At 31.3% G+C, this 24,260-nt stretch overlaps 1 protein-coding gene across 1 annotated transcript in view; it reads right to left on the bottom strand.

Moving 5' to 3' along the window:
• wcy (WW domain-containing adapter protein with coiled-coil wacky) overlaps positions 1-24,260 on the bottom strand; it is an 85,554-nt gene that overhangs the window by 28,742 nt on the left and 32,552 nt on the right. Inside the window, exons 3-4 of the mRNA XM_067263616.1 lie at positions 8,283-8,472; positions 3,826-3,968 (exon numbers count right to left, since the gene is read on the bottom strand). Coding sequence (XP_067119717.1) covers positions 3,826-3,968; positions 8,283-8,472 — 333 coding nt within the window. The remainder of the gene's footprint in view (positions 1-3,825; positions 3,969-8,282; positions 8,473-24,260) is intronic.

The following is a 24,260-nucleotide window of genomic DNA, read 5'->3' as shown; positions in this document are numbered from 1 at the left end:
AATACTACAGTATGTCATCACTCAACATCATTTTGTCATAACACTGTTGAGTACATTTACAATTGTTGTTGTTGAATTTTCTTTACAAATAATAAAATTGAATTTATGCAGTGGGAATTAAATGCCGGAAGTTGCAAACATGATCTAATAGGAAACTTAACTCTTGTTTATATCATTTAGCCTATGATGAAATTAATTTTATTATATATTGTTTTGCTTAATATTGCAATTTCTGAGAACCCATTAATAATTTTAAATAAAGACTTATTGGTCGAGAAATTTCAAAATTTAGTAAGATGGAAGAGTGTGTGTGTTTTGTGACCAACTATGTAACGTTTGAATTACGTGACGAAGTATGAAACGATCTCAAGCATGCAATGAGATGGAATTATGCTCTCAAGTGCTGAAATGCAGGTAATATTTTAATTAAATAAAAAGTTATTTGGATTTCATTTTAAATTAGATATACAGATATGAAAATTTTATCACTGATTTTCCATTGGTAACATAAAGCACAGCTATTCATGCTCCCATTTTGTAACAGACATGTCATTGTATGAAATCATTTTCATTTATGTAGCTGTGTTCTTATTGGGAGTTTGTTAAATTAGATGGACAGATGAGTGAGTGAAGCTTTAACTCGTTACTCTCACTTTGATGATATATATTCTTGCTAACACATATATAACTGTTGGAAACTCTTGTCATGTTTAACACTACTCATTAGTTGTAGATTATTAAATTTATGCATCCCAGTCTTAGTTTACAAATGTGAAACATTTCTAAACAAAGATAATCTCAAAAGTAAAATTACAATCTTATTGAATTATTAACAAAACCCATTTTGCTATTCAATATTAAAACAACAACTCCTGTGAATAATTTTGTTTCCATCTGATGTGGGATTTGATGTGCAATTGATAAGTATCATTTAAATTTAACAAGTATGTTCCAATTAGAACATGTTAATGTTAAATTTAAGATTTTATATCAATGTTCCAAAATTCCTTTCTTTTTGCATTAAGATGACATTCTATATATGTTGAAAGTATTGTGTGGTTTTCTGTGTTTTAATTATTAGTTTATTAATGGCAATAGACAATAGTCTTAATTTTTATTTGGTAACAAAACCCATAGGTCAAGTATATAATCTTTTAGTTTATTTAAAATTAGATCCTGAAATGTTGAAATTATAAGCTCTTCAGAATTCTAGTTAGTAATTTTTTCTTTTTAGTCCAGTGCAAACTAGTCAATGTGATTGCTCTGACATGTAGACAGAAATTAGCTTCTATAATCATGCAACTGCTTGCTTTCAACTACTGGTAATAATTACCAGGAAGTGCTTGATTTCTTGGCATAAAGTCACTGGTAGCGTGTGTTGGAAACAATCAATGAGTACACTCAAACCTGTTTTTGTGCGGTAGATAGGGACTGCTTAAAAGAAAATGCATTTAAAAAAAACCCCACAAAACGAGCAGCTATAAAAAATAGTTTTCGCAACACAATTAAAAAGTATTTTTTTTTAATGTGGTGAATAGGGACTGCATAAAAAGTCTCACGTAGAAAATAACTCAAAACCGAAATAACTCTAAATTGCTTTTTTAATTCCTTTGGCCTTTTTCTGCAATCCCTAATGGGAAAAAAATCCTCTAAGAATTTTATTTTTTATATTAATTAATTATTTCCACTTAAATACCAATCTAACATTAAAAAGTTAAAAATAATCCTTAAAAAATTATTTTATTTGATAAATATAGCTGCAGGAAGTGTTATTCTTTCATTTAACAAGGTGTGAAATTTCATACCAGTCTAAAGCTGCAGGGGAGCTAACTTACTGCATCTGTTCAAATATAACATAATATTTCTGATTTTTATGCTATTAATTAAAATACCAGGGGATCCAAAAAAAAACATAAGAAAAAAATTTCACTGAGTAAAAAATGAAAAAAAACCCGCTGATGTCATAGAAAACATCCAATAGAGTTTTAAAAAATTTTACAGAAGTCAATTATGTTCCAATTTGATTGAAATTTTCATATACCACACAAAAAAAGACAGCACAAAAACAGGTTTGAGTGTATTTTGTAGATAACTTTATAAACTACTGTCTTTTAATTTTCATGTAGTGTTTGTTTACAAAATGACTGATTGAATCTTCTGCCTTTAGCTTTGACTGTATATATTCTCTTATTGGAATAGTTTAATCATTAAGAGAAAAAGAAAATGAGAACCTGACATAAATTGGATTCATCATCAATGAGAACAAAAAATTATGAATAATTTCATAGAACAAAAATATCCAACAAGTTGAATATGCTTTTAATTGAAAAGACTGGCCTTGAATCCATCAGCACACAATCTACAATTGACTGCTTAATTTCAGGCAAATTTTTTTTGACATCTAAGGAGGCCAGTGTGCTTTAATATTGACTAGTTTGCACTGGTCTTTATTAATATCATGAACATTTTATCCTATTGGATTTGGAAAAACTTTTTCTCTGCCAAAGATGTACTGAATCTTAAATTTTTAATATCAGTTTGATGTTCTCTCAGCATCCTGCAGATTCTGCCTGTATAATATGAGCTTGTTCATTAAAGATTGGGCAAAACAACTCTAAAATACATTTAATTCAGAAAATGTTCTCAATTTATAAACTTTATGTGGATTTTCTGAATTTAAAATATGCCAATAGTCAAATATTTTTGAATACATATTAACCGCTTCAATCATTTAACGTCTTACTTTCCATTATCATTTCTTGTTTGCAGGCAAGTATAGAGCTAAGCCAAATGATGAAAATCTGTTTGTACTTTATTTCAAATTTTAAAAGATTTTAATACATGTTCTTATTAAATACCTATATTTAATAATTTATTTTAAAATATTGGTTGTTTTTTGCATGATATATTTTTCATCAATTTAAAATACAGGTAACCCCTGTATAACATGGCACTTCTATAGCATGGATTCACTCTAACACGGTTCGAGAATTGGGAACATCCCCCGTATAACATGGTTAGGGAATTAGGTAAAACACTCATACAGTACAACATGAAATGTAATAAAAACTGTTACTAGTTGATGATGCTCATGCTGAGATCATCATATAGGATGAATAATCCTCTGGTAAAATATTTATTTAAATAATAAATAAGTATTTTACCCATAAAAAAAATCTACTATATAAAGCTCAAAAATTGTCACGAGAGCACCCCTGGCTAGTACTTAAATGAATTTAAAATAACAATATAAATTATTTATATTATTTTATATTTTTACAGTATAATATTCAGTACATTATTATTTTTATTTGTAATTTTGTATGCCCCGATGCCTGCCTGCATCCGGCCTTGACTTGTGAATAATAAATCCGATTTAAAGAAGGATTTAACAGTATGTTTTTTAATTTTTGGAACCTGACCCCCCCTTTTGCACTAGTTCTTTGTTTCCTATAACACGGATTCGTATAACATGGCAATTTTTTGAAACGTAACTCCCATGTTATACGGGGTTACCTGTAGTTATTTTTTCTATAGATGATAATACATTATTAAATATGTATATTTTTATCAAATCTCAAAGATAGTAAAATCTATTTCTAGTTAACAAATTTGAAGTAATGACTTTTGTGAAACCTGTTTCAAACTAACAGCTGATCTAAGTTAATATTCAAGCTTTCAGTGAAAAAAAAAAAACTATAAAATTTCATTTTACAATTAATTTGGGATATATTAATTCCAAATTAATGTCAATTTCAATTACTTTTCATTGCTTAAAATTAAATAACGTAAAATTTAAAAAAAGACATAGATAAAATAAATTACCTCTGAATGACTCCGATCATGATTAGTCCTATGAGTACTTCCAGTACTCTCAGTATTTCTTCGGACAGCAGATAGTTGTTGATCTTTTCCATTTCCACCAGTTTTGACAATACGATCTCTTTGAAGAGGAGATTTGCTTGGAACTAATAAGTGAATTACATATTAAATTTTTGCACAGTGGTATACACATAAAACAAAAAATTATATTGATATGCATGTAATTTCTTCAAACCTCAGAAGGTTTATTTTAAAAATTTACATCTCCCCAGGGTTCATTATCTTGCAACAAGAAAGAAATGCATTTTCTAAATTATCCAAAACCATTTATTGGTTGTATTTATAGGTTACAACTACATTTGAAATAATTACTGTTCTCATAGTTAACCTGATTCAGTCCTCCAATTTAGATATTACTAGACCTGGACTTATATATTATGATGTGTTTTTCTTGCTAATATGTAGGAAATTGATATTTGACTTTCCTGTCAATTTCTGTAGTGAATTACATCAATTCTTGCAACATATTTTTATATATTTTAATAATTACTACATATTTCTTTATATTTTTCATTACTTCCAGCATGTCAACCTAATTAGGGCAATTGATTGATAGTTATTAATTGTAGGACAGAATTAAAAAGTTAGCCTAATCTCAAACTAATTGATATTCCTTCACACTTGAATTTTTAACAGTTTAATGATTATTGTGTATTCATTTACTTAGTCCTAGATTTATTCAAATTTGTCTATATTTGAAGCCCTCAGACACACAGTGCTAATCCTCAGAATCATATTTTTGAGATAATTGAGTTTGAATGTTTCAAAAAATCCTAAAAATTGTATGAATAAGTGTGTGTTAATATTTTTGCTCATCAAACATTGGCTGTAGATGTGGCTGTCATCTCATTATTTTAAGCTTTTTTCATTTTATGAATTCTTTCAAACATTCAAACATATCTACCCTCAGAATCACATTAGATGTGATTCTGAGGGCTTCATTTAATAATTCAATTTAAATATAGCAGCTGTCATATTTCTCACATAATATGCAACTCAGACAGTTGTATTTGGTGACCTGCTGATTCAAATATAATGCTGATAGATTCTTTTTTTGCATAATTGCAATTATAAACAAAACAATTCCCAGATAGAACTTTAACAGAAAAATCATTTTCTGCCAGCAATGGAAAAAAAAATTAAGTATATTGAATTTACTTACTATTTATTTATTTATCAATTTAACTATCAATGGACACTTAAAATTACATAATAGTTTATTTATAAAAGTTGTTAATTTGATTTTCTATTGGCTCATACATTTTAAATATTATTTCAGTAAAATTCTCATTAAAAATATAGAATACTTCGAGAAATTTACAGAATTAGGAAGAGTTAGTAATGTTGGTTTTTTTTATTTTGTTATTTGTTCTGTCAGAAGTTCTGTACTTTTGCATCATAATTTTACTCATTCGTTTAAAATCAGTTAAGTAAATTGCAAACTGTATGGTTTTGAAATAATTATATAGCCATTAATCTAAACACAACTAAAATTAGTCAGCATATAAATACTCAAACTAGTTCAACAGTTACTTTAAATAATGTCTAACAACCCTAATTATTCCCCAATGGGCTGTCTTTTCTAAAATCCCTTATTATAATTCCCAAAAGTACTGAAGTCTTAAACTAATATGATCTACAGTTCATATGATAAAACAGTTCAATCAGGGACATCAAGAGGGAGGAGATGAAGATTCTTCCCTGTTCTTCTTACTTTTTACTCTTAAAGCATACGAAAAAATATATTTTTCTTCTCGTTCTGACTTATGGATATTGTATAACTAAAAAATTTTCTATAACATTGTGTTAACAATGAATAAAATGAACAATGTTTTAGAAAATTTTTTAGTTACACAATATCCATAAGTCAGAACGGGAAGAAAAATATATTTTTTCGTATACTTTAAGAGTAAAAAGTAAGAAGAATAGAAAGTCTGACTCCATCGTTTTTTATAATTATTTTGGATTCTTCCCTGTGCCCAAAGAAAACTTAGGAAACCATAATGATTCTAAACCATATAAAATTAATGTTAATTTTTTCTAACAGAAATAAAATCTTTAAAACTGTTTCTTTCTTAATAAAAAGCATTCCATTTATTTCATTTGTTCAAAAAGCAATATTGGAAAATTGTTGTAAGCTCCTTTTTGAATGTTTATAATAAATAGATTAAACTTTTGAAGGAGACTTGTTTCAGTGCCCACACTCCAACATACTCTCCCACACCACTCATCTATCTTAACTGGGGATTCAATAATTCTCTCCACTATCGACATACCACATTATTAAATCACCATTGTAAATAAAAACTTAAATAATTGCTCCATTACCACTGATTTTTAATTGTAACAAATGTATTGCTACTATTTATCATTTTCAACTTTTTCTTTTATTTGTAACCTTACTTTGGTTAGGCTTAGTTAATTAATTAACTATGTCAATTTTCTCAATTATTATTCATACACTCATAAATCCTGGCAATATGATGTAGTTCAGCTTCTTTTATTCTGTTCTGAATGTTAGAGTATTGTATACAATCCCTTTTAATTAGGGCCTTAAAGATAGCATTTTCACATAATTCCACTTGGTATGAAAAAGAGGTGATAAAGATTTTCTGTATACTGTGGTTAAGATGTGGCTTTTGCAGTGTTAAATGGATGTCCAGAAAGTGAGTAGTGTAGTGACTTTCTTTCTGAACTAAGAGGTAAAGACATAGCTGTTGTTGTTCATGTGAGTTAAAAAATCTGACAAATTAGGTGTTAGGCACCAAATTATCACATTGTCCTTTCACCCAAATATCAGTAATTTAGATTTTATGTTTGAAGCAATAAATTAAAGGTACGTGAATATTTTAAAATTATTTTAAAAAATCTTAAGAATACTATTTCCCATCTATTTTCAATGTTTCTTCAATTTAAACTGTTAACATGTTGACTGCCCATTATGAGCTATCTCAAAGTTAGCAATCCAACCACTAGCACCATCTACAAGATAATTTGTATAATACTGTCTAACTAGTTTTGCCTTGTACAACTTTCCTTGTAGTAAATACTTGTTATAACTGATTAACAGGTATCACAAATAAGCACAACACATCGATTAGCATTATAGAACAAACTATAATGTAATTTAAAATTTGATATGATTTTCCTGCTTACATATTGTTAGATAAAAATATGACTGTAGCAAATATACTACAAAAAAAGGCTAATGTGTGTCTTGATTGTGAATTATAAATTAATTTTGTGTTATAAGAAAAGTCTTTGTAGAAATATTGAATAATATTAAAAAATAATATTTATTTATATTATATATATCATATTATCCAAATTAAAGACTGATAAGGGGAAAATGGCTTAAAATGCATTTCATTTCATAAAAAATAGAAAACAAAGTCTACTTTTTCCATCAAAAAAGTTCCTCTATAATAAGTTCTCTATAGCAATTTTGTGCTTAATTCTAAAGAACATAAGAGAACAAAAAGCAATCAAGTACTACAGTAAAACTTCTCAAACATTTGTAACTCAAAGAAAATGAAGCATTTGGTAGGTCTCAATGGAATAGCATAGAGATTTAACATCTCCAACTTGGATTTCCTTAATTTGAATTTGCTCCAAGTTGAAAGTTTTTGTGGTCCCCAGACACTGATTTATGTTACTTTCAACTTTCGACTCAAATTTTAATATTTATTCTAGCCAAAGTGACCCTAATTATTGAATTTTCATGACATTTTCAGACAGTATTATTACTGTGCAATACCCATTTGCAGACAACATTCCAATCAAAAATGAGAGGACCTCTTGTTTTATCTTAACAAGATAAAATCAAACAGTTTTGCAGGTATAGTACATTAGATATAGCAAACATTTTCCTGAAAGGCATTACATGGGCTGTTTAAAACAAAAAACTATCAAAGATTCTTTATATAATATATAAGAAATAAAAATACAAATCTATTCAGAACTGGCATTTTTCACTATTGTTTTCTAACTTGAACTGTCTGTAACTCAGTTTTTTTCCTGCCCCTTAGAGCTTCAAGTTACAGACGTTTTACTGTATATCTGTGAAATTCATTGGAACAAGTCTATTTAAAGATACAAAAATTTATTTCATTAAGGACAGAATCAAAAGAAAAGCTATGACGAAATTCATTGGACACTGAAACAGAACTATGCATAGTTTTCAGTTTTCTTATGCTAATCTGAGCATTGCCAGCTATATCAACTAGATTTTATCTAAAATTTAAATTATATTGTAATCACCACAGGAAAAAAAAAAAACAGACAAAACATAAATAATGTATTAAATACAATAAGAATTCTAGTATTGTATTGTCTCACTGTGTAACTTATATTCTTAAAATTAAAGTACTGTTTTATATATCTATAAATCTCAAGCATACCAGTCTCATGATGCTCCCTTTCTTTACTTCGCTGAGAATATACAGATTTATTATGACAACGTGGACTATTTTTTGTATCTGGGCTTTCAGTCTTTCCATAATTACTACTATTACTAGTTGTAGGAGATTCTCTGATGCGGTCATTATATCGTTCAGTAAAATTAGGTTTGGCTGAATATTTTCCATTACCCTGAAATTAAAAATTATTCATATTTCATGAAAAAAGTTCACACTGTTTTAGGTAATAAAAATTTATAATTATAATGCTGACAACTCAGTTTAACTATATTGAATACAAAATAATTTTCTATTTTTCATTAATACCAATTCATGAATATGGAAAGACTTCACTTAACATTGTCAAGGAAAGATACAATTAAATTTTCTTTATTAATTCAATGAGGTGGGAATTAAATGCTAAAGGTTATACAAACACAATCCAATAAGCATGATATTAACCACATTCTTTTCTTAGAATCTGATTAATTTAATTTGCATTCATACACTATCACCATTTTTTCAAATAGGGTACACATATAACCATATTAACACAAAGAATCATTTAATATCTAAGTAAACAAATGTACACTATTTACTTTTGCTACTTTAAATTTATGCTGTATTTCTGTAGTTCATTGGAATCACCAACTGTTTGTTTTGAACTGTATGGTAGTTGGAGTCTACCTATAATTTTCACTTCAGTTTGACTTATTTGTTTATGGCAATGCAACATGTGGATGATCTACCAACAGGGGATGCCTCCTGAGAGAACTTTTCTGTGGGAAACTGGCCCCTATTTAGGTGTTAGTAACATGAAGAAAACCTGGAAAACTACACTTGGCCAGCCTGCTGATAAGGTGCAAACACATGACCAACTACTAATGTTCAGTGATTTCATCTACTCAACCACTGATGAGCCCTTCAATTTTTCCTTTGCAAAACATTTATTCTTTATTATTTATCTATACTCATCTCCAGTGACAAGGATTTAACCTATCTCCCTATAAAGTAAAGGTAATTATTTACCCAATTTTGGGAATCAATGAGTGATGGTGGTTGTAGCAGTGATAGGTGATTAACCTACCACTGCTACAATCACCATAACTCACCGATTCCCAAAATTGGGTAAATAATTACTGCTACTGTTTCATCAATCTACCTTAAATATGATATGTAGAGCTCAAATTTATTTCAATCTTTCATATTAGTGTCATTACTTAAAAATTTGGAATGTTTCTACAATCAGAAATATGCAATGGAAACTTAATTCTCATTATATCTTTTAACCTACAGTAAAGCTGGTGTCATTATATAGCATTTTACTTAATGCCACAGTTTCCAAGAACATATCAACAATGTTAAGTGAAGACTTGCTGTAATTCAATATCTTGCTAGAGAAACACAAATTAAGAATAGCAATTTTCAGCTAAATTAATTCACCCATGATTTTAACATACCAAATATGAAAATTACAAGATTAAAAAGTAACCCATTTTATAAATTTGTCCAATAAAACCAACCTGTTTAGTTCCAGTTCAATTAAACAAATTAATTTGTTTAGTATTTACTAATGCAATTACACTGAGAATTTTTCAATAGAATTTTTATGCAATTTGAAGTTACACAGCTCATATTTCCAGATATTCAAGTGAACAGCTTGATTTTAATTGTACTATATTAATGTTAATTAATTAGCCTGAATACAGCTGTTCATTTGAATATTTAAATTTATTATTAGTGACTTGTATATGTTATTACTCATATTTCCACATTTACATTTTATTTACAAGTTACATAACTTGATAACTTATTCTCTACATAATCACTCAGACTACATGGAATGAAATACCATAACAATGCAAGAACAGAGTATAGAAAAAACTGTGTCTTCAGTTTTACAATATATATAGATACTACTGTTGATAATTATTACATCTCTTAAGAATAGCATTAGGATGGCCCAACATTTGGCCTAGAAAGTCAAAAGAAAGAAATTTGAACCTTAGAGTTGAAATGAGTTTGCTCATTCAATTAAAACAATCTATTACCAACATTTATTTGTAATCTTATGTATTGTACTTTAAAAAAAAAACAAAAAAAAAAAAGCACAAAAATTTCAAATTTTCTATTCTTTTCTGACTTTTAAGAGGACTAAAAAATTAAAAATTCTAAAATATTTATAAAAATAAAATTGATTTTCTTGACCCGTTGGGAGAATTCTATTTCATTTTTATAAATATTTTAGAATTTTTAATTTTTTAGTCCTCTTAAAAGTCAGAAAAGAATAGAAAATTTGAAATTTTTGTGCACTTTTTTTTTGAAGTACAATACGCAAGATTGTGAAAAGTTCTGACTCCATTGGTTCTTCTTAAATTCCTTACAATTTATTTGTAAGTTGCCTCAACTTACAAATAAAATGACTAAAAAACTTTTCATCATCTTGAATCCTACCTTATAGCCTTTGAAGACTATCAAACAGGAAAAAAAAAAACCTTCATGGATTAGATGGAGAATTTCATTGTTAGTAATTCTTATTTAAGGAGCAGAATGTTCTAAGTGAAAAGAGACCAAAAAGTAACTCTAAGGTTTCTTATGTTTTCAGTCAAAATCATACAAATATAAGATTTTAAGCTGAGGATGATCAAGTTTTGACTGAAAACATTTAATAAAAAGTTGACTTCCTGAAATTAGCAAAAATTAATTAATTTAATTTAATTATTTACAAAGATAGCATAAAATGTTATGAAACTTTGCTTCATATCATAAAATAACTTTCACTTTTCACTCTTTTCCAGCAGATAGTTTCTAAGAGAAAACTAACATTTTTGGCCTCTTTAGTAAATTTCTTCAGGTAAAAGAACAAAAGTGTAATTTATTTTATTATATATTGTTCCAGTTTTTGAGGTGTATTTAATGTATGCATTTCTTTATCAATGGAATGATTTAAGTATATATATGCATGTATACATGATACGATTGAAGTCCAAAAAGCCATTTCCAGTTATGGATTGACTAGATTGGATTTGAAAAACAAGTACTTTCAACTCATTTACAATTTTCTAATTTAGTAACATATTATTACAAGTATATAATTAAAAAAGATGCAGAACAACACTTCAACAGGATATATTAATTAATGTATCACATTGATATTGGTTAATTTTTTTTCTATTGTTTAAAATAAGATATTTTATAATTCTTTTCTACACATTTGCAACTTTATACCTGATATTATATATTTTAATTCCAGGTCACTAACATTAATTAAAGTATAATACAAAATTACTTTAATATGATCATATGATATCAAGTTGCAACTTTCGAACAATTTTAAAAAAAAATCAAGCCCAATTTAACAATAATTTTCACACTTCATAAGTCTATTTAACTTTGTCCTGATATTAAAACAAACTAAAAGAAAGAAGAAACAGCTAATTTTTATTTTGGTTTGTTAAGTGTAAAAATTTCATTATTTATTTCACCATATCCTAATAACATATCATTAAATAAGTTTATCATATCACTCTAGTTCTGTTTTATAGCTAGCCTTCTCAGATTGTGTGACTTATCCCTTGAAAGTTAATATATTAAGGAGGAAACAATATTGAAAATAATATATGAGAAACGTTTAAAATACAAGCAAAAAATTATATCTTTGCAATGCCAGACAGCAATTTTTAATCTCGAATTATTAATGTTTTGCCTCTGTACCTCACACTTTTCCTGACAACAACAGAATCATGCCAGTCATCTAAGTAACTCTGTTCTGGGGAATATTTTAAAATTGAAATCATGTGATTTCTGGTCTAGACTAGAAGTTTGTATACAGTTAATTGGGTTCTCCTGCCCCTAAGCTTTCCATATCTGGTCTCAACTTTCATATATCTAACATCATTCTTGAGAATAAGGAAGGACAGACAGACGAACAACAGTGGAAATTTATAAATCTACAATTTTTTCCAATTGAAGCCCAATAATGATTATCAGGACACAAATATCTCACTGACACTCTTTGCTTATACTACTATAAATCATGGCATGAGAACAGAATGATAACAAACTGGCTGTAGTATGTTCAAATATATCTACTTTAGAGCATCAATTATCCAAAACAATTTGGGACTGGGGTTGTTCGGATAACTGATCATTTACAAAAAAATATATTAAACACAAAACTGTACTGTATATATTTTGTATAACACGTCTTACAAATACATCCGCGGATAATCGATACACTACTGTATCTACTATCACAACATAATTATAAAAAGTGAAGTGACAAATTTGTAGCATATGCCTTGACTTTGGTTCTAACATTAACACTAAAACACACAAACACACTTTATATATTTCAACAACACAAAACACCGGGATGTGTTAAAAATGGGAGTTGAAGTTCTATTTCTAGCTAACACACTTTCTGGTTTAGATATCAAATATTTTAAGTCTAATACATAGTATTAAAACAATTTTTTGAAGAATCAAATAGAATAAAATGATGTTAGAACATCATTTCCGATGTTATCAGGAAGTTTCTATTTTAGCAGAAAATTTTCAATTTTATGCTTCGGAAAACTTGCTTATTTGTATAAATAGCAGTGGCGTGCCGTGACATTTGATGATAGGGAAGCTGTGTTTCTGTAAGAAGCCGACTTACAGGGGCAATCAAGTAATTGCGCGTCAGTGCCCTTTCGTATTTGTTTGTTCGATAAGCCAGTAAAAATCGTATACTTCTTTAAATGTATTTTTAACAGATTATCTGACGTACTTAATAAATGAGAAAGTTCAATATAATTACCTCCGTTACTAGTTTCAATAAATTCCCTATGCCCTCTAAATGCCAATTCTCGCTTTGAGAAAAAACATATAACATCTATTAATTTAGATATATCTATTAATCGTAATTATCTTGTTATAATTTTCAATATTTATTTTATATTGTCTACCAATGTTAAATTCTATTCCGTTTTGATTTCCGAATTGCTTCAATTTTACGAAAGAATCGTCATCCGTCATAAATTTTATCGTCAAAATGTCGAAATTTTTTTGTCGACGTATTTATATTTAATTTAGGCATCGGTATTTCTCTTTTAATAATGTTTTCTTTTTCATTATATGGTCTCGAGCCAAAACTTTTTCAAAATAAATTTTTGAATCACTAGCCACGATACAAGGGCTAAAATTAAAATTATAAAAAAAACTTACTTGGTAAAACAAAATGTGTGATGAATATACATACCTAGTACAAAAAATTCTTCAATTGTATGAATATACTTTTAATGAAACTTATAATTAAATATAACTTTGTGAAGAAACGTACATAAAAATAACAAAATATTCTTTACTTTTTAAATTTTAAAACATATCATCATCCTACACACCGGGGTGTATAAAATATAAATCGAACTCACTTGTGCCTTTTGACCGGTGTGAAATAAATAACTTCAATTCAACGAACGTTTTCTGGACGCCTTCCGTGTCCTTCTTCAGGTTAACTGCTGGATTCTATTATTTTTAAAAAAACTGCATTCCGATCTTTTAAGAACAAATTCAAATGAAGATAGTTCGAAAGCACGATGACCATCGCGCATGCGCTATATCTGTCGTGCTCCTTGTCGTACTGTATCATATTCTTTTTAATCTTTGTATTCTTTTTTATCTTTGGGTCACATGATTTCATGTGTTATCGGACCCAAATAAATCTTTATGCATCCTCTTGTAATAAAGTTTGCCAAGCAAGCGAAAGAGTTATCTCGTCGCGTGAATTAATGCATGTTGTTTTAGTTTGCGCTTTATGTATCTCTATCGCTTCCAGCCATTTGAGGTGTTCCATCCGAGTCGTTTTAGTTATTAGCGTGGCCCCCGCGAAGTCCACATTAATGCCCGGTTCAGAAGCGTACACTGCAAGCGACGTGGTAGCTCTGTTGTATCTTATATCCGCCTCGTGTTCTTTAACCCTGACTTCCATAGAGCGTTTCGTTGATCCTATGTAGATCAGATCCCTATTAAATCTCTCGTCCTTTATCGGATTCGGTATACGCCTGCCATTCTATTCGGGTCCGATGGGTCCTTTCCGTTACGTAACAAAGTGTAAATAGTTTTTTAAAAATAATAGAATCCAGCAGTTAACCTGAAGAAGGACACGGAAGGCGTCCAGAAAACGTTCGTTGAATTGAACTTATTTATTTCACACCGGTCAAAAGGCACAAGTGAGTTCGATTTATATTTTAAATTTTAAAACAATCCACTTAGTCAAATAGCTCCCTACGCGTGGCTAATGAATGAAATCGGAGATGGTCCAGGTAGGTGTGTCCGTGCCAAATCCCGAGGGTGCCAATACCGGTCAATGTCAAATGCCTCTTTTGTTGCATCACTAGTATATATCAAAGGACGCAACAGGGTTGTTGTAGATTTTAAACGTTTCTCACCATAGCTGTAAAATCAAAATACGTTAAACTTAACAGATTGTCCGTCGTTCGTTTTCTAATTCGTTTTAGGACCAAGTGTTCACGAAAATTTCCAAAATTTACAACTTTTTGGTCACTCTCGTTGAACTGGAAAAATTTCTGTCTTTATTGCATCTAATATTATGAAGAGATCAGACCCCACTGTACTCGGCAAGAGATTGGTTCGGTTAAGCTTCTGTTTAAGTAAAATTTCGGCTCTTTCATCAGGTTTTATTTATGTTTCTAATTTTCTAATCACTTAATTATTTAACTACTTCTTAAATAAAAATCGGTTACTTTGGACTTGAATATCTGTAGTCTTGATAAAGAAGTGGAAAGAAATTTTTATGACAACGGATATATAAATCGTAAATTTAAGGAAAATAAATTCTAGAGCTTTTTTTGTACCATTGTACGTCTCATTCATTAAATTTGATTGTAAATGATGCTGCCAAAGTAACAGTTAATTTTTTAACACTGTACTAGAATTGTACACGTTTTTTCTCCATCTCCTTACAGATGGGACATACTAAATCGTAATATCACCGGTTTAACATTGAAATCCGTAAGTAATATAAGATGGGAGAGCGGAATAAACGCAGAATAAATATATCAAATATTTTAATGGATTTTTTTAAAACTCCTGTTAACTATACAGAACTATTATAAAAACATGCCAGTAAACTCCTATCGGTTGGGTTAAGTTATAAATCTAGTCTAGGCTGGGCAACCTTTTTTATAACGTGGGCCAGAATAAATTTTACGTTTTTTCCGCAGGCCGTAGTAGTTTATTGACGCCTTTTTGTGACTGTAATCTTTTTAGTCTTCAAATATGAAATAAATAAATAAAAAGTTAATTACTACATTTATTTCTCTTATTGTTTTCGAAAATTACAAAGAATTGGAAAAATAACTATTTTTCCAGTTTAATAATCTATTAAAGATCTCGCGGGCTGGATAGAAACTTTTCGCGAGCCGTAGCTGGCCCGCGGGCCGGGGGTTGCCCGCCGTTGATCTAGTCTACTCATGATTCACATAATCGGGCAAGGGCAGCCGAATATCTAGCAGGCAGGCGGCTAAAAGCCCACAACCGGTCCGGGATATAAAATTAGAAGCTTTATGTGTGAAGCATCCACCAGCTAAACCGGGTGACGTTGATGCTCTGTATAGCGCATGCGCCAATGCCTAAAATCTGGCTGCTTGGAAGTTGACAGGCAGGCGGCTAACAGCTCAGAACCGGTCCGGGATATAAAATTAGATGCTTTATGCGTATGTCGCTTCTACCGGCTAAACCGGGTGAGGTTGGTGCTCTGTAAACCGCATGTGCCAATGCCTATATAATCTGGCTGATTGGAAACTGACCCGGTTTCGACATTCCTTCCGCCACCGAATTATTCGAATATACAATAGCAATCTTATCGTTTTTTTCACATGTAGTATAGAAATTTGTAAAAGGTACATAATGCAGTTATAATAAAATATTAATTTTAATTAATTCAAAGTACATTAAAATATGAAAATTTATATTTTATAAAATACAAGGAAGGTCATTGGAAGGTGGAATCGGCGCTTCCATCGCTTCCAATGACGGCACGCCACTGATAAATAGCATCAAATAACATAAAAATAAGTGAAAATAGTGCCGAAAAACCATGAAAATAACAATTTTTTAGCATTTGTTTACATTCTAGATTCTGATTGGTATAGTCGAATTTGAATCAATCTTTTCTGAAAAGACACTTGTTCGTCAACCTAATGTCATTCAAACTAGAAAAAACCAACCAGAGTTGAAAAAGGAATGTACAACTAAAAGGAAGCCGTTTGCATTAAAATATTTTGGATTTAATAATTATTTCAAATCACGTCAAGCCATAAACTTCTTGTGTCAACAAAGAGGGTTGTAAAATGACTCTCTGTGTAGCTAGAAAGCTACAGTTTCTTTTGTTTGAAAGAAAACAGATATATAGTTAGGTTATTTAAGTAGTAAATTAATTGGAACTTTTTATTTACTTTTATTTTTACATTCTTTTTTCGTAAATTTAAAATTAAATTATTATTTTTAATTTTTATTTTATTTGAAATTTAACAGTCAAACTATGATATGTTTGTGACAGAAAACAAAAACAGATTGATTCTAGCGCCAATTTGAAACGAGATATGGCAATTTTAATAATTATATTAAAAAAATTCAGATTTTCCGCTGCATTGCATTAATCACCCTTGATTCATTTCTGAACACCAGGGGGGGTTAAAACTGACAGGCCATAAATATAATTTAGGTAAGAACGGTAACCACATTCATGATGGATTAGTGTCCTGCACCTGGCATGTTGACGATCTGACTCACAAATTCTGAGAAATGGTAGAGACGCCTGGATAGGGATCAAATGAATTAAGACCTGCCTGGCCATTTGTTACAGGTGTGTGTAATAGTTTTCTGCCCCCGCCTCTTTAGTCTTTGGTCAGAGTGGGTACAGAACAAAGCACGTGGTAGTCTAGCTTGCCTGGTCTCAAACCTGATTCATTGCAGGCCTCAGAATTTTCGGCACAACGAGACATTGTTTTGCAGAGTGAACAGTATGGTGCTGGGCATTAAACACAAGGTTGATCGTGAGAACCATCAGTTTCAAGAAGTGTGAACTAACAAGTACTGTTTTGTGCAACAGCATTATTTGCATCTTGTGCAACAGAACAGTAGCAGTGCCAAAAGAATTCAACCTGAAGCGACATCATAAAAGCCAACACAAGGATTTCCTTCTGCAAGGTACGAAATGCAAACAGAAAATCGAATCATTAAGACGATCACTAATCAGCCAACAAAATGTGTTCAAGAAACAATCTGGAGAATTGGATGTGACTGTTGAAGCCAGCCTAGAAATATCTGCTTTAATAGCCAAGAATGGGAAACCTTCCATAGACGGCAATATGATAAAAAAGTGTCTTATCATCGTATGTGAGATGTGTCCTGAGAAGACAAAGCATTTTCAAACAATCAGTCTTAACCGCATGATGATACAACAGAGAATCTCGCAAATTGCATCAGACATTTCTGGCCAACTTAACATTTTAGTTGCAAACTGTGCTTATTTTTCTTTGGCTGTGGACGAATCCACTGACATATCAACAGCACAAGTGATTGTGTTTATTAGAAGTGTTTCATTAGATTTTATTGTGAATGAAGAATTTCTTGGCATGGCATCACTTTCTGGACATACAACTGGTGCTGACTTACTAACTGGTTTATTGAGCATTTGCAACAAATCAGCACTGGACTTTGACAAGCTATCCAGCATCGCCACTGATGGAACACCGTCTATGGTTGGATGTGAGAATGGCAGAGTCACCTTGCTGAAAAACCACCTTGAAGACAGGCAAAAGGAGTTAGTCCAGTATCATTGCATAATTCACCAACAGCAACTTTGTGCAAAGAAGCTGGGATTTGAATGCCTGCTGAAAGATGTTTATGATACTGTGAACTTAATCCACCATCATGGACTCAACCATTGACTCTTCACATCATTTCTTGAAGAAATAGATGCTGATTATGCTGACCTGCCCATGTATACTGAAGTTTGTTGGCTGAGCAATGCAACAGTCCTCAAGAGATTTGTGGAGCTATTGGGGCCTACCTGTTATCACTTTCATCAAAGAACAGGGGAAAACTACAAGGAATTTGAAAGTACAAAGATGGCAGTGTGATTTAGCTTTCCTTGCTGACATTACTGCTTATCTAAATGACCTTAATTTGAGATTGCAGGGAAAGATGCAACTTGTTTCTCAGTTGGCAAGTAACATCAATGCATTTATGACCAAACTAGCACTTTTCAAGTCCCACATGCAATCAGAGAACTTTACACACTTTCCACATTGCAAGGCCATGAAAGAGAAATACTCACATATATGGATGAATTACTCTGACCAAGTTAACACCCTCCTTACATCATTCAATCAGAGGTTTGGTGAATTTCAGAAATACAAGATCTACATGCAGCTTTTTTTCAACTCCATTTGATGTGAAAGTGGAAGATGCCCCTCCAGATGTCCAACTTGAGTTGATAGACATCCAGTGGAGTGATGAATTGAAATCACAGTTTAAAAATTCTAATGTCCTTACATTCTACAAAGAACTGCTAGATACATCATTTCCAAAATTGAAAGACAATGCTCAATTTTGTGCAAGCATGTTTGGCAGTATGGCTTATGTATGCAAACAAGCATTTTCACTTATGAATTTAAACAAGTGCAAAACATGGAACAGGTTAACCAACAAGAATTTGGAAAATCTGCTGGCAATCTCAGCCATCACATTAATCGCTTGGAGGTCCAGCCCCCAGTCAGTAAACTTAATCCTAATTTGGCCCTTCTTCAGAAAAGGTTGTGCATCCCTGCCTAACGAAACAGAAGAAATAATGGAAGAAGATGAACGCGAGAGACAGAGAGTGGGATGATATAACACACACAGAAAAGAGATTGTGTTAAAGAAAATGAAGATGGGCAAAGCTGCAGGAATTGACGAAATTGTGGTGGATATCATCAATGCATCAGGCCAACAGGAGATATGTTGACTAACAAGGGTTATGAGAAGGCAGGATGGAGAGATAAGAAGTACCATCTAAATGGGGTAAAGATATTATAGCCCCAATATTAAATAAATGGGACAGAAAGAAATGTGAAAATTACAGAGGGATCACATTGTTACCCCATGTTGCCAAGATTTTTTTAGAGTTTTGGATGTGGAGTGTAAGATCAGAAAAGTGGTGGAACACCATCTAGAAAGGAAACAACATAGGTTCATAAGGATCCAATCTACCATAAATCTGATATTTTCTGTGAGACTACTGATGTAAGAGTTGGGAAATACAACAAAGATTTAGTAACTTTTATATATATTGAAAAAGCATATGATAGTGACCCAAGACAGATGGTGTGGAAGAGTCTAGAGAGTAAGGGCATCTTGGCAAAAATTATAAATCAGATACTAGCAAACTTAATGAAAAGAAGTCAAGGACTTGGCAATTTGCAGATGACATAGGACTAATGGGAGACACAGAAAAAGAAGTACATCATCAACTGGATGTGTGGAACAGGAAGCAAGAGGAATAGGGAATAAAGATAAGCAAAGAGAAAAGCAAGACAGTGCAAGGTGATGTCAAAGAGAACTCAGGATGGGAGAGGGAAAAATTGAACCGAATGTAAAATTATTAGAGAATGTTGACAGCTTTAGATATCTGGGAACAGAAATATCAAAAGATGGAAAGTTAAGCAAAAGAAATAAGTAGAAGAATACAGCAAGCTGATGGCTTCTACCAGAGTATAAGAACTAAGATCTGGAAAAAGGAAGTGACACATAAATATAAGGAGGTCCTTTATCAATTATACTTTGTCCCAATATTGACTTATGGAGCTGCAGCATAAACTACATCATGGAGAAAGAAACATTCAGGCAGCAGAAATGAAATTCCTCAGGAGTGAGACCAGAAGAGACAGGATATGGAATGAAGAAATAAGGGAAAGAACAGAAATGAAAAATTTGAGGGAGAAGATAGAACAAATTAGACTGAGATGATTTGGACATATCAAGAGAATGGAAGACAATAGAATACCAAAGTTGGTATCAGAGGAGGAGATGGCGGGGAGAAGACCTAGGGGAAGTGAATGGACAAGATAGCTGAAAACCTAAGAAAAAAGACTGATAATGTAACAGTGGTGTTTGCAGAGGAGTGGTGGAAAGAAAGAAAAAGATGGAGGTCTTTGACCATTGGTCCAACCATACTTCACTGGATTAAGGGCTAATTTGTTACTAAAGAAAGTTGTAACTACCTCTAGTAACAAATTAACTTAAAATTTAATTATTAATAGTAGCCAAAAAATAGCTTGATACATTATGTAAATCATTCAGCATTAATTAATAACATTGGGTTTTGAGATGTTCATGTAGTTTAATAGTTTCAGCTTATTTAGAATTGTTAAATTATTTTAACTTACTTTATATGTAATTAAAATTTAAACAAATCTATTAAAAACTATATAATTATCATATATAATAATTTTATTGAAATTATATATGGGAAAAATAGGGTAATGCCGTGCCACTAAGAGAGATCGCTTATGATTGATACATGTGCTGTTTATATTTGCTAAATAAAAATTTGGATGTAACCACACTCATTACTTTCTGGTGCTGGCTGGAGATGAATAAGTGCCTATGGCCTATAACTTCCACTATGACACTCAGCCGACAATCATAACCATCCTGGCATGGTATATATGTCCAATATTTGTATATGGTATATGTATATATAAAAAATCAACAAAATATTTTAATTTCTGTAATATTTCAAGAGATACTAATTTTTGAATTAGGATAATTGATTTTTGATAACTGCCTGACTATATCATGTTAAAAATATTATAATAAAGTAATTAGTCCTGACAAAACTGGTTGTTAAAAGGTTAAAGAAAACATTCTTATAAATTCAATAAAAGCAATAACATTTTCATTTGATCCACTTATAAGCGTGAAAAGAGATTCTGTTTACAAGGCAACAAAACAATTAGTGGTTGGTTGACATTAGCAATGGCAGTACTGATAATCCCTCAATAGTAGTAAAGTTTTACTACAAATATATCTTAACTTGAAAAGTACAAATAAGAGCATAGAACAACCCAGAGAACTATGTACTCCAGACTCACCAGCTTATAACACAACCTATCCCTCTCAATTACAAACAAATCTGATGTCAATACATCAAACCTGAGATTATTTATAGCAAAGTGAACTTTGATATATTTATTTTATTGCTTTATTACATGAAATTACAACAAAATAAACATAAAATATGCATTTTTGTCAATATTCAAGTATTTTACATTGTATAGCTTCCTCAAAATAACCACCGGTTGATGTTATTATTAGATAATTACAACTTACTTGAGCCTGTGACCAGTGTGAAAATAATCAATTCAAATTAACAAACGTTTTCGGACGCCTTCCGTGTCCTTCTTCAGGTTAAAACCGCTGAATTCTATTTTTTTTAAACATGCCGTTCCGAACTTTTAAGAACGAATTCGAACGATGATAGTTTGATTGTGTGATGACCATCGCACATGCGTTGTATCCGTTGTGTTCCGTGTATCGTATTCTTTTTAATCTTGGGGTCACACAACTTCATGTGTCATTGGACCCAAACAAATCTTCAGGCATCCTCTTGTAATAAAGCTTGCCAAGCAAGCGAAAGAGCTATCTCCTCACGTGAATTAATGCATGTCGTTTTAGTTTGCGCTTTATGAATCTCTATCGCTTCCAGCCATTTAAGGTGTTCTATCCGGGTCGTTTTGGTTATTAGTGTGGCTCCCACGAAGTCCACATTAATGCTCGGTTCAGAAGCGTACACTGCGAGTGACGTGGTAGCTCTGTTATATCTTATATCTGCCTTGTGCTCTTTGACTCTGACTTCTATCGAGCGTTTCGTTGATCCTATGTAGATCAGATCCCCATTAAATCTCTCGTCCCTTATCAGGATTCGGTATACACCCGCCATTCTATTCAGGTCAGATGGGTCCTTTCCATTGCATAACAAACTGTATATAGTTGGGCCTTTCCTGTAAGCAATAGTGACCTTACGTCTCTTGGCGATAGATTCGTATATGGATTTCCAGGTCGGGTTGTATGTGAGAGACATTCTCTCCACCTCCGTGCATTGGTTGTTACCTTGTGCCGTTGTAGGTGGGTTTTGGCTCATTCGTGTTTTTTGGTGTTCCGACATTCTTGGAATAATGTTGTGGTATACCGAATCCCGATAAGGGACGAGAGATTTAATAGGGATCTGATCTACATAGGATCAACGAAACGCTTGATGGAAGTCAGAGTTAAAGAACACAAGGCGGATATAAGATATAACAGAGCTACCACGTCATTCGCAGTGTACGCTTCTGAACCGGGCATTAATGTGGACTTCGTGGGAGCCCGCTAATAACCAAAACGACCCGGATAGAACACCTTAAATGGCTGGAAGCAATAGAGATTCATAAAGCGCAAACTAAAACAACATGCATTAATTCACGTGAGGAGATAGCTCTTTTGCTTGCTTGGCAAGTTTTATTACAAGAGGATGCCTGAAGATTTGTTTGGGTCCGATGACACATGAAGTTGTGTGACCCCAAGATTAAAAAGAATACGATACACAGAACATGACGGATACAGCGCATGCGCGATGGTCATCACGCAATCAAACTATCATCGTTCGAATTCGTTCTTAAAAGTTTTAACCTGAAGAAGAACATGGAAGGCGTCCGAAAATGTTTGTTAATTTGAATTGATTATTTTCACACCGGTCACAGGCTCAAGTAAGTTGTAATTATTTTACATTGTTAGAAAGAAGACAGAATGAAGAAATAAAAGATATAATCATAGTTTCTGCTACAATACCAATAATTTCACAATTTAAAATAAAAATTGACATCTGAAATATCCCACATCTCAACTAGAAGTCAACTACAGCAATGTTAACCTTCAATGTTCCAGAAAAAAGATTTTAATCAAAATACAAATATTTTTTGCCTTTGAAAGCTTGTAACTCAAAAGGTCTATCGAATAAGGCTGAAAACATTTGTTTTGATTAAATTTTGTTTTTTCTGGAATACTGAGGGCATTGAATTAATTTCTCTTTAGGTTTTCCAGTTTGTTCATATATAAAAAAATTACTTTCATCTTTGACTATCTAGTTTAAATAAAATTCAAGTACTACTTTCAAACCTAATATAAATTTAAAAATTCTAAGAATTCTTCAAAAATAATGTACAATATTTACTCAAATAAAAGATAAAATATGTAAACTTACTAATATGAGAAAAATAGAAATAATTTTAAAACATAACTCCATATTTCAAATAATTAGAGCAATAAACTGTTGAAGGAATTGTGTAAATTAATTAACATTTCTTCAGTTAAAAATAAAGATTTGGTATTAATTGAAAATTTTTTTTTCAAACTGAAATAAAATGTAGATTTAAGAGTAAATTATGTAACATCAAATCTTGGGGGTTGGCAACCTGTGGCTCTTTTTAAGTTAGTAAATAATATACATGTAACAAAATAAAATTTAAAATTTAAACAAAAGAAAAAGATAACTTGTAAACTTCACTAATATTTTTTAAACTTTTTAATTTCACTAATCATTTATCACTTCACTATCAGAGTAAGGACAAAGCTTAATAATTAAATATCACCTTGAGTAAAACACTCCAAACTAACTAGCAAAGGTAAAATTTAGCACTTTAGAAGATGGCACTTAAGGGGTGGTATCATAGTCGTAATATTTTGTGAGCATCTTCAGGCAGTTTCATCTAAAAATATAGCACGTGGAGACATCTCACAATTGTAAGGCAAATTTAAAATCAGAGACATGAATCATCACAAAAAACTCCAATGCAGCTTCTCCTGTTTGATTTAATTTAAAAATAGCAGCATGAACAATCATGTCATCTTGGTACAGTGATACCTCAGTATACATCTGCTCTAGAATATGCCCTG

The sequence above is a fragment of the Centruroides vittatus genome, unplaced genomic scaffold (assembly GCF_030686945.1).
Source record: "Centruroides vittatus isolate TY-2023 unplaced genomic scaffold, ASM3068694v2 contig_1035, whole genome shotgun sequence".
In the NCBI taxonomy this organism is placed as follows: Eukaryota; Metazoa; Arthropoda; class Arachnida; order Scorpiones; family Buthidae; genus Centruroides; species Centruroides vittatus.
The sequence above is the reverse complement of the archived record's forward strand: the minus strand, read 5'-3'. Positions and strand labels throughout refer to the sequence as shown.